This window comes from Mobula hypostoma, chromosome 10, assembly GCF_963921235.1.
Source record: "Mobula hypostoma chromosome 10, sMobHyp1.1, whole genome shotgun sequence".
NCBI lineage: Eukaryota > Metazoa > Chordata > Chondrichthyes > Myliobatiformes > Myliobatidae > Mobula > Mobula hypostoma.
In genome coordinates this window covers 17,315,627-17,327,648 of record NC_086106.1, presented here as the reverse complement: position 1 = coordinate 17,327,648, position 12,022 = coordinate 17,315,627, and the positions used below count along the sequence as shown (strand labels likewise).

Here is a 12,022-nt window from a genome sequence, read left to right as displayed (position 1 = left end):
GGGACTCGCCTTTCAGGCAGTGGGTATTGGCAGCTAGACCTCGGTGCAGAGGCTAGACGGTGAAGTACGCTAGTCCTTAAAGAGCAGGTGGATACAACTCTCTTTAGCGAGGATAGCCATAGAAACCATATCAGCTGGGCTTCGAATCTTTCTTTAGAGTTTACGGCTTTGCGGACAAGCATCACGGGGGTGGATTGGGGCGGGGTGAGGGCGATTGCACGCAGCATTGCCGTCTTCCAGATGATCACATCCAGGTGTCGATACTTTATATTTTATTGTCGCTAAACAATTGATACTAGAACGTACAATCATCACAGCGATATTTGATTCTGCGCTTCCCGCTCCCTGGATTACAAATATTAAACATTAAAAATATTATAAATAGTAAAAATTAGTAAATATTAAAAATTTAAATTATAAATCGTAAATAGAAAAATGGAAAGTAAGGTAGTGCAAAAAAGCAAGAGGCAGGTCCGGATATTTGGAGGGTACGGCCCAGATCCGGGTCAGGATCTGTTCAGCAGTCTTATCACAGTTGGAAAGAAGCTGTTCCCAAATCTGGCCGTACGAGTCTTCAAGCTCCTGAGCCTTCTCCTGGAGGGCAGAGGGACGAAAAGTGTGTTGGCTGGGTGGGTCGTGTCCTTGATTATCCTGGCAGCACTGCTCCGACAGCGTGCGGTGTGAAGTGAGTCCAAGGACGGAAGATTGGTTTGTGTGATGTGCTGCGCCGTGTTCACGATCTTCTGCAGCTTCTTCTGGTCTTGGACAGGACAACTTCCATACCAGGTTGTGATGCACCCTAGAAGAATGCTTTCTACAGTGCATCTATAAAAATTAGTGAGGGTTTTAGGGGACAGGCCAAATTTCTTTAGTTTTCTCAGGAAGTAAAGACGCTGTTGGGCCTTCTTGGCAGTGAACTCTGCTTGGTTGGACCAAGTCAGGTCATTTGTGATATTGACCCTGAGGAACTTAAAGCTTTTGACCTGTTCCACTGCGCACCACCGATGTAAATTGGGTCGTGCGGTCCGCTACTCCTTCTGAAGTCAACAACCAATTCCTTCATCTTGCTGATGTTGAGGGATAGGTTATTGTCTTCGCACCATGCCACCAGGTTCTTAATTTCCCCTCTGTACTCAAACTCATCATTACCCGAGATACGGCCTACAATTGTGGTGTCATCAGCAAACGGGCGGTTTAGTCGTGCACCCAGGTGCATTTGAAAACCATCCACCGCGGCAGCATCGCAGGCACATGGGCATCCGGCAAGCAGCGTTCTCCAGAAAGAGCGTCAACTAAACCTAAATGATGCACATTTTGTTTTTGCCACGAAAAGCACAATTAGTTTAAAAAACGAAGTCCGCTGTAGCGCAAAGCGGTCGTACTGTTGGCGGTACTGAGATGGTGTCGATTTGGCTTTTGTCATTTGGTCGAGGAACCAAACGGTGGGAGGGAGGTCGCTGCTCCTGAACTTGGCGGTGTGGTATCGCAAATATCTGCGCCTCCTACCTAATGGAAACCGAGGAAACACAGCTGGGCAACTGAGATTATGGCGATCGACCTTGCACCTTATTTTTGCCTGCAATGCACTTTCTTTATGAATCCTGCATTCTGTTCTTTCCTCCTCATTTTAACAGCATGGAAAGTTTGTCTTACAGCATCTCGGTCCATGTGACAATAATACACCAACTCAATAACAGTCCATTGATGGACACCGGCGGGCCTGGTAACGCCCACCCGGCTTTCCCATTGGTTGGGAGGGTTTTGCCCATCGGGCATCCGGATTGGTGAGAGAGCCTGTTAATCAGGTGCCAACTGGGGTGGGGGGGCGGTTGCAATGACGTGTTTGTGGGCGGGCGCTGGGATCACGTGGGGGATCGGTTCGGACAACGGGCTGCGGCGGCGTCTGCTTTCCGGTTGCGGGGCTGCCCGGTCGGTGTGAAAACTGGGATCCCCCCCCCCCAATCTTGACTGGTTCCCGCTGGTGACTTCCACCCCGCGGCTGAGTGGGAAGCTGCGGCCACGTCGTGTCCACCGACCAGGGTTCACAACGGTGCGAGGCCCGAACTTCGAGCATGCGTAGTACAGCAGATCTGGGGAGCTCCCGGGCTAATGAGATAGAGCGGTTTCTGGCGCGCAAGGCATCATGGGATACGTCTCCGCCATCCGCCTTCTGCTGACGTTCGGAAACCCAAGTTCGCATCAGGCTCTCGCTGATTATTCTTCATTCAATTTACCCTGAATGGTTTGATTTTAGATCACTACCTTTTTAGTGTCTGTGGTAATTTTTTAAAAAATTGCAGTCTAATATGCCTTTGAGCAGAGGACAGATACATACATTTGTTGGGTTGCAAGGAAGTAGGTGAAAGAACGGACCTGGATTTGGGAGTCAGAACCATTTGTGAACTTTCGCACAGTGGTACAGGTTTTGATTTATTGCTGTCACTTGATATCTTGAAAAATATTTGGTATGTGTGCTGTTCAGACAGATCATGTCAACGTAAAGTGGTAAAACAGAATTATGTGTTACAGTTAGAGGCACAGGTTATAACATAATCACCATGAACTCATACTTAGAAGTCTTCTATTTGTCTTTTCAGGTATAGGGACTGCTGAGAAAGCCTCACTTTCTATGTTCCTATCCACACCAGTGTCACCAAGCTTGCGTAGAGCAAAGAGCAAAGAAAATTGAAGCCAAACATTCACACCAAGATATTGCAGACTGACTCAGGAGTGCCAGGGTCTGACAAACAGCAGACAATGACTGACGGAAGGAGAGCCCTGTGATGTCCTCACGGACATGCCTATCTCTGAGGGTGTGCTGGGGGGAACACCCTACGGGGAAGGCCTGTCCTCCTGCACATTGTGTGGGAAGGTTTCTCCTGACCAGTCCATGCTGGGTAATACTGAGATTGGGCCCTTCAGGTGTGACAACTGCAGCAAGGCCTTGAAGAGCGGCCAGGACCCCTCTTAGCATCAGCAGATCCACACTAGAGAGAAGAGCATCACCTGCCCCGAGTGTGGCAAGGCCTTCAGCAGCTTCTCTCACCTGCAGGCGCACCTGTGCAGCCACACCGGTGAGCGGCCCTTCTTCTGCCTCGAGTGTGGCAAGGCCTATGGCCACTCCTCACACCTGGTAGTGCACCGGCGCACCCACACCGGCGAGCAGCCCTTCTCCTGCCCCGAGTGTGGCAAGGCCCTCATCAACTCCATCCAGCTAATGGACTCTCGGCCGATCCACACCGGGGAGGAGCCCTTCACCTTCTGTGTCCGTGGGAACAACAAGTTCACTGGGCCATCACAGCTCTGCAACTGCCGCAGACCGACATGGGAGAGCATCTCTCTACCTGTCCCAATTGTGGGAGGGCCCCACTAGCACACTCACCCCACTCTCAGGTGCTGTCTGTATGTGTGTGTGTCTCTGTTCTGGTTTCGTCCTACGTTAGGGATAGAATCTCGGGTGGGGGGGGGTTGTTGAAGGGGGTGTAATGCTGCTGTAATTGAGTTCCCCATGGCAGATGTGTGAACGTGGACGTGTGCCTCTGGCAGTGAGCTGTGTGGGGAGAGTGAGAGGGTCAGTGTAAATGTGGTGGGTTCAGGCCCTTCAGCCCGCGGTGCTATGCTGACACCTCATCCCCCCGCCTACACAATGTCCAGATCACACCATTCCCTGCACATCGGAATGCCAATTTAATGGTCTTTTAAACTCCTCTGTCGTACCCCCTTCACCACCCGACTGGCAGCATATCCACAGTACCCATGACTGACTATGGAAGTAAAAAGCAACTTGCCTCCCACATCTCCCTGAACCTCAACTCCAAACCCTCTAGTCTGAGACATTTCTCCCTGGTAGAAAGATTCTGACTGTCTGCTCCATCTGTCTTTCTCGAAATCCTGTAAACTTCTACCATGTCTCTCTTCAGCCACTGGCACTCCGGACAATGTAACCCAAATTCTTCCAGGCTGCCCCTCCACTCCACACAGGATCCTGGTGCAGAGCCCCCCCACCCCTCCTGTGAAGGGATGAGCTCTGTAGTCGGGGGCTCTGGGATTTGGACCCGGTGACGATACACCCTTGGCTGAGATGTTCCAGGCTGGGTCACTGTGGGGCTCGGAGGGCGGGAGAGGAGTCGTGGTTGTGGGGGTTGCCATTGGATTAGACCAGGGCTGTATTTGTTGTGTCGTTTTGTTACTGTACAGTTGAAGTCAGAAGTTTACATACACCTTCGCCAAATACATTTAAACTCAGTTTTTCACAATTCCTGACATTTAATCCTAGAAAACATTCCCTGTCTCAGGTCAGTTAGGATCAGTAGTTTACTTTAAGAATGTGAAATGTCAGAATAATAGTAGAGAGAATGATTTATTTCAGCTTTTATTTCTTTCATCACTTTCCCAGTGGGTCAGAAGTTTACATACACTTTGTTAGTATTTGGTAGCGTTGTCTTTAAATTGTTTAACTGGGTCAAACATTTTGTGTAGCCCTCCACAAGCTCACAGTAAGTTGCCGGAATTTTGTTTCATTCCTCCAGACAGAACTGGTGTAACTGAAGCAACACACATCAAAGTTGCTGGTGAACGCAGCAGGCCAAGCAGCATCTGTAGGAAGAGGTGCAGTCGACGTTTCAGGCCGAGAAGGGTCTCGTGCTGAAACATCGACTGTACCTCTTCCTACAGATGCTGCCTGGCCTGCTGCGTTCACCAGCAACTTTGATGTATGTTGCTTGAATTTCCAGCATCGGCAGAATTCCTGTTGTCTGGTGTAACTGAGTCAGGTTTGTAGGCCTCCTTGCTCGCACACGCTTTTTCAGTTCTGCCCACAAATTTTCTATCGGACTGAGGTCAGGGCTTTGTGATGGCCACTCCCAATACCTTGACTTCGTTGTCCTTAGGCAACTTTGCCACAACTTTGGAGCTTTGCTTGGGGTCATTGTCCATTTGGAAGACCCATTTGTGAACAAACTTTAACTTCCTGGCTGATGGCTTGAGATGTTGCTTCAATATATCCACATAATGTTCCTTCCTCATGATGCCATCTATTTTGTGAAGTGCACCAGTCCCTCCTGCAGCAAAGCACCCCCACAACATGATGCTGCCACCCCCATGCTTCACGGTTGGGATGGTGTTCTTCGGCTTGCAAGCCTCACCCTTTTCCCGCCAAACATAATGATGGTCATTATGGCCAAACAGATCAATTTTTGTTTCATCAGACCAGAGGACATTTCTCCAAAAAGTAAGATCTTTGTCCCCATGTGCACTTGCAAACTGTAGTCTGGCTTTTTTATGGCGGTTTTGGAGCAGTGGCTTCTTCCTTGCTGAGCAGCCTTTCAGGTTATGTCGATATAGGACTCGTTTTACTGTGGATATAGATACTTGTCTACCTGTTTCCTCCAGTATCTTCACAAGGTCCTTTGCTGTTGTTCTGGGATTGATTTGCACTTTTCGTGCCAAAGTACGTTCATCTCTAGGAGACGGAATGTGTCTCCTTCCTGAGCGGTAGGACGACTGCACGATCCCATGGTGTTTATATTTGCGTACTATTGTTTATACAGATGAACGTGGTACCTTCAGGCATTTGGAAATTGTTCCCAAGGATGAACCAGACTTGTGGAGGACCACAATTTTTATTTCTGAAGTCTTGGCTGATATCTTTTGATTTTGTTTGTAAACTTCTGACCCACTGGAATTGTGATATAGTCAATTAAAAGTGAAATAATCTGTCTGTGAACAATTGTTGGAAAAATCACTTGTGTCATGCACAAAGTAGATGTCCTCAATGTCTTGCCAAAACTGTAGTTTGCTAATATGAAATCTGTGGAGTGGTGAAACAATGAGTTTTAATGACTTCAATCTGAGTGTATGTAAACTTCTGACTTCAACTGTAGATATGGGAAGTGGTGAAATTGGTATTGGAATGGCTATTGAAAAATTAAATCAGTGTTCTTTAGAATACACGACCTGTTTATTTGAGACATTAGAACAGGGAACAGTACAGGCCCTTCGGCCCTTAATGCTGTACTAACATTTTAATCTAACGCTTCCCTCCCACATAATCTCGTGTTCTTCTTTGACCCAAGTTGCTGTCTGAGTCTCTAAAATGCCCTTACTGTACCAGCCTGTACCACGCCACGTGGTAGAGTGTTCCTCACATTCCATAACACAGACTTTCTGCCTGTATAAACTAGGTTTCCCCTCATCATTTGCTGCTTCGGAGAAAGTAACCCAAGTTTGTCCCCTTTATAGCTCCTGCCCTCTAAACCAGACGGCTTCTCCACACCCTTCAGCCCAGGGTCTCCACAGCCTTCCTGTGAGGGAATGAATAGATTTCAGAGTGTTGGGATTTGGACCCAGTGACAATCCAGGACTTCCTGCTATGTTCCAGGCTGGGATACTCTGGGACTCGGAGGGTGGGAGAGGTGGAATAGCTGGGGACCGTATCTGGTGTGGCATTTTGTGAATGTTAATGGTAGCTGTGCAAAATTCTAGGCTGTATTTCAATGCTGCGGTTTTAAAAATAAATCAGATCTGACCCCACCCTCCCACTTAACCCTCTATTGTCCGTTCATTCCTCTTGCTGTCTGAGCCTCCAAAATCTCCGCAGTGTATCTGCCTCCACCACCGCCCTGGCAGTGCGTTCGATACACCCACCGCTCTCCGTGTAAAATGCCTACATCTGACATCGGCACTGTACTTTCCTCCAACCAGCTTAAAATTATGCCTCGTATATAAGGAGCACACTTTAAGCCACTTCTGCACTGGAGAAAAAGTCTCTGTCTGTCCACTCTATCTATGCCTCTTGTTCTCTTATATGCCTCTACCAAGTTGCCTCTGATTTTCCTTTGCTCCGAAGATAAAATCCATAGCTTGCTTGACCTATTCTCACAAGACGTGCTCTCCAATCCAAGCAGCATCCTGGCCAATTTCCTCTGCACACTCTGTAAATGTTCCACATCTTTCTCCAATGAGGCGGCCAGAACTGAACATAACACTCCCAAGTGTGGTCGTAGCAAGAGTTTTCTCAAGCCACAACATCACTTTGACTACTCAAATCACTTGACTAGTGAAGGCCAGCACGCCAAATGCCTTCTCAACCATCCTGTCAACTTTGAGGGATCCATGGATGTGAAGCTCATCTGGTCCTTCAGGCTGCTAAGAGTCTTGCCAATTTCCCTGTGCTCTTCCTTCAAGGTCAAAACCTTCCAAAGGGTATCACCGGACACTTTACCATCCGCCACTTCTAGGCCCAGCTCTCCTATCAATTTCCTGTCGTAACCTAAGACAACCTCCTACCTGATCCCAGCATCTCTAACCATCTGCAAACTTGCCAACACATCTGTAACCCCCTGGTCTTAGACAGTTACGCTGTTGGGTATTTGCTCAAAATGCAGTAAAGTGTTTTTTTTTGTTTTAAAATAAAAATTAGGTCAATTAATAAGTTGGGCTTGTTGAATTAGCAAATAGGATTTGTTTGGGATCATTCTAGAGTGAGCGTGGGAGAGAGAACGGGTTGCGAACTGGAAATGGATAACAAATGCGATGGGAGAATTCGGTGAAACACTCCCAGGACCCGTTTGGAAGGACGGTTACCGTCGCTGGAAAACCTTCATGCAGGCTTTGGTCTCATGAAGAATGTGCAGGTGTCTCCAACAGCACACGACGCTGGAGGAAGCTCGATGCCTTTTCCCTCGGATGTTACGTGGATATTTTTTCCTGCTGGAACTGGAATCATGTCGGTACCGTGAGTGAATGAAGTGAAGCAAACTGGATTGATTGTGTGACAATCAGCTCCAACAATAGTGCGTGATATAAACTTGTATATAAATAGGTCCTTTCCTTTATTTTGATTGTTAAAGTTTAAAATATTTTTTCAATACAATTTTAATCTAAGTTTATACAGGTGTGAGCTGAATTATTTCTTTCTGCTGAATGGTAAATTTGTATGGGTGCGTCAGTATTCATACAGGTAATTGTCTTATTTTCCCTGAAAAGAACATAAAACTTTTACGTTTTTGTGTTAATTTGAATCATATCTAGTGTAGAACCATTGAGAGTGACACTTTCGTTGTTACTCCCATGTATTGTCGAGTTATCTTGTTGGTTAGTATTCATAGTAAGAACTAACTCAGTACAAACCGACAGTGAGGGTGACACATTGTTAAGCTTTGTCACCCAAGTCATTTACAAAACTCACAAAGAGCAAGGTCCAGGAACAAAATTAGTGGTGAGAGAGTTAATCCAGAGTGAAACTCCCTCCACACCGTCCCATCACACACTCCCGGGGTCAGACACAGAGTGAAACTCCCTCCACACCGTCCCATCACACACTCCCGGGGTCAGACACAGAGTGAAGCTCCCTCCACACACTCTCGGGGTCAGACACAGAGTGAAGCTCCCTCCACACCGTCCCATCACACACTCCCGGGGTCAGACACAGAGTGAAACTCCCTCCACATATGCCAGGGGGTCAGGCAACAGTGTGAAGCTCCCTTGTATTACACACTATTCGCTGGAATTTGTGGAATTTATTGCCATAAGCCAAGTCATTGAGTATATTTAGAGTAGGAGTTGATAGGTTCTTAATCAGTCAGTGTCAAAGGTTACAGGAGAAGGCAGGAGAAAGGGGTTGAGAGGGATAATAAATCAGCCATGATGGAATGGCAGAGCAGACTCGATGGGTGGAAGGGTTCATTTCCCCCGTGCCTTATGGCTCCCATACCAGACCAGAGAGAGGTTTCCCCTCTGTGTATTCCAGGTACCAGCCTCTGAGTGGGGGGAAAGAAATCCTCACAGATGCCTGGAAATCTATTTCTGTACTTCCTACCCATCATAAATATACCACCACGCCCGTCTGTCCAACCTCTCCTTATAAATCAGAGACAGACGAGAATCTGAAGGTACTGGAAATCTGAGCAACACAGAGACAATGTCAAAGGAACTGAGCAAGGCAGGCAGCATCTGTGGAGAGAAATGCAGGCAACTTTTCAAGCCAAAGCCCTTCATCTGAAAAGGAACGAGGCAGAAGCCTGACTGAAGAGGTAGGGTTGGTGGAAGAGTACAGCACCCCTTCCCCTGCCATTTTCTTCATCATGAACAGGATTTGGAGTCCAGGTGCTGGCTTGAGAGAGTAACTCTCGAGCATGCACTGTGATCCCGTTAGCAATCGCAGGCTGCACATTGGATCGCGGCCCTGGAGTTCTAACGGCTGGAGAGGAGGAGAGAGCACTCGGCCGTTGCCACTGTTCTCGGGCTGCCAAGTTCTTGGAGCATCTAATGGTACTGGATTCAGTTTTCTGTTTGGAAGATAGCAGGAAAGCACAATCCTTTTGGTGGTGGTAATTCCCCTTTAAATTGGACTGCCAACCGCCCTGAAAAGACAGGAGAATAATAACAATATAATGGTGGTTATTCCAGATAGGGCAATCCAGAATAACCGTCTGGATATGATAACACGGGATAAACAAACAAGAACAAATCACTGAATAGATATAGCCATTCTAAACACACATAACCTACATAAATCAATGTGGAATAACACCAGATTTTAAAAATTAAATTAATTTAGAAGAATTAGAAGAGGAAATTGAAAAACTATGGAACATGAACAGGGATTACTTTGTCCCAATAGTAATATCTACAACTGGTATCATCCCAAAGTCACTACACAATGACATTAAACAATTAGGAAAGCCACAATACTAAACACGACTAGAATAGTCTTAAAGATCCAAGCAATCGAGAAATGAGTGTAAACACAAAATACTCTGCAGATGCTGGGGTCAAAGCAACACTCACTGATTGTTTCCACGGATGCTGCCCGACCTGCTGAGTTCCTCCAGCGTGTTGTAAGAGATGAGTGTGCTTGGCTATGTCCGTACCTCAGGTTTTACCAGCTAGTGCGGAGAAAAAAAATACTGATAATACTGTAATGTAATGCATATGATAGTTGAGGGTCAATGTGCATGTGTGTGGGCCTGGGGAGAAGATGTATTGAGCTGGCAAATGATAGGTGGAAGTGGTAGAGAAGGCAGAATCTGAAAGGGTGTGGGGAAGAATTAGGAACTGAAGGAGTTGATGGGTTGGTCATCAGGGCAGGGGAGAAGAGATGGGGTGACAGACCCACCAGAATGGGAAAATAGATTAACGTATAACCTGCAGCTACACCTCCTCCCTGACCACCATTCAGGTGCCCAATACAGGGCTTCCCGGTGAGATGCTTCACCTGCCTGTCAGGGTCATCTACTGTACCCAGTGCTCCTGGTGCGGCCTCCTCTACATCCGGGTGTCCCGACGTATATTCGGCGGGGGGGGGGGGAGGCAGGTTCATCGAGCACTTTGCTTCATCTGCTGCGTAAGGGAGGCTCTCCCAGTGGCCACGCTTTCCAATTCAACTCCCTATGTTTGTCCGTGGTCACCTCTTCTACCACAATGAGGCCAAGCTCAGCCTGGAGCAGCACGTCGTATTTGTCTGGGTAGCCTCCAACCTGATGACATGAACATTAATTTCTCTAACTTCTGGTCATTTCTATTCCCCACTCCTTTTTTTTAAATTCCCCTCTCTGGTTACTCTCTTGCCTCTCTCTTCTCCTCCCCTACCCTCATTGCCCATCACCTCTCTCTGATTCCCCTCCTCCTTGGTCTAGTGTTCACTTCTATTAGATTCCTTCTTCAGCCCTTTACCATTTCCACCTCTCACCTCCCTGCCTCTTTTATAACATCCCCACCCCACCTGGTTTTACTTATTACATGCCGGCTTCCATTCCTCCCGCGCCTCTCCTCCCCACTACATTTTCCTGGCTCTGACCCTTCTCAGTCCTGATAAAGGGTCTTGGCCCGAAAGGTCAAATCTTTATTCCTCTGCATAAATACTGCCTGGCTGGCTATGACCCTTCAGCAGTTTCTGCGTGAGCGCAGATTTGCAGAATCTCTTGCCTTGGTGGGACCTAACGGGAGAAGGCAGGAAGAGATGACGGAATGCTGGAACAGGTTTGATGGGCCGAATTCAGCTCCTGTCTCATGGTTCTGGATGGAGAGGCTGGGGCAATTTTCCTGGCGCAAAGGCGGCCCCCACGAAGGAGGAGATTGTCTATTGGTCAAGATGATGACCGTGCTTGTGCTCTGATTGGTCGGAGACTGCAGGCTGATTGCCCAGCAGGAAAGGAGGCGGTACACCTTACTGCTGTCTGGTTGGTTGATTAGTCCGTCAACTAGCCAGCCGGGCTTGACATTGGTTGCATCTTTAGCTCTCAGCCCGTTGACACGTCTCCTCAACCGTGCGGCTCTGCCCTATTGGTGGACCTCAGAGAGGAAGGCGGGACCATGCTCGCGGCCGCGGTGATTGGTCAGCGGCCGTATCCTGGGTAAGCCAGCTCCAATTGGTCAACTGTGTGTGTGCGGTGGGTTGCGGGGAGGGGGGGCTCCATAACGTGGACGGCGCCTAGCGGGCGGAAGCGCTCTGTTTAGTCACGTGATGCCGTCCGCCCGGCGTCTCGCCGGGGGTCACGTGAGGGGGATCCGCGGTCAGCTTGAAGAGGCCTCGCTCGGCACCGGGAGCGTCAGGTAGGTACGATCCCGGGACCCTCGCCCCTCCCGCAACCCCCAGCCCTCCCCCGGCACCTGCCAGCTGCCATCCGGTGAGGAGCCGCCGCACCCACAACCCCGTCCCCCCTCGCTCGTGACCGCCCCCGCCAGCGCTGGTGGGCCAGGAGTGCGCGGGGTGGCCAACGCGCAGGCGCGCGGCGGGCTGATTGGCAGCCCCGAGGGGCGGGGCTACTGTCCGTGCGAGCATGCGCAGTGGCGAGCGGCCGTCCTGGATTTCCCGCGCCCTCTCGCTGTAACAACTTTGTTTGACCAGTCGGGGTTGTTGGCCCTGAGCTGAACCCCCAGACCTGGAGGGTCTGTCCTCTACCCTTTGACCTGTTTGGCATGGTTGACCCGCCCGAGAGCCACAGCACACAGCGCTGACTGCAGCCCACACAGCTCTCCGGGTCATTGAATCAGGCAAGCTTTCAAACCCAATGACAAGGTT

At 48.9% G+C, this 12,022-nt stretch overlaps 1 protein-coding gene and 1 long non-coding RNA gene across 2 annotated transcripts in view; one reads left to right on the top strand and one right to left on the bottom strand.

Annotated features, from left to right (window-relative positions):
- Positions 1 to 12,022, top strand: part of LOC134353210 (zinc finger protein 850-like) — a 53,761-nt gene that overhangs the window by 28,267 nt on the left and 13,472 nt on the right. Inside the window, exons 7-10 of the mRNA XM_063061227.1 lie at positions 3,053 to 3,282; positions 11,238 to 11,354; positions 11,458 to 11,553; positions 11,686 to 11,827. Coding sequence (XP_062917297.1) covers positions 3,053 to 3,282; positions 11,238 to 11,354; positions 11,458 to 11,553; positions 11,686 to 11,827 — 585 coding nt within the window. The remainder of the gene's footprint in view (positions 1 to 3,052; positions 3,283 to 11,237; positions 11,355 to 11,457; positions 11,554 to 11,685; positions 11,828 to 12,022) is intronic.
- On the bottom strand, positions 4,660 to 11,723 carry LOC134352704 (uncharacterized). The gene is made up of 3 exons (XR_010019436.1): positions 11,611 to 11,723; positions 9,790 to 9,887; positions 4,660 to 9,362 (listed from the first exon to the last, which is right to left on the bottom strand). It is a non-coding gene; the product is annotated as an uncharacterized LOC134352704 (long non-coding RNA).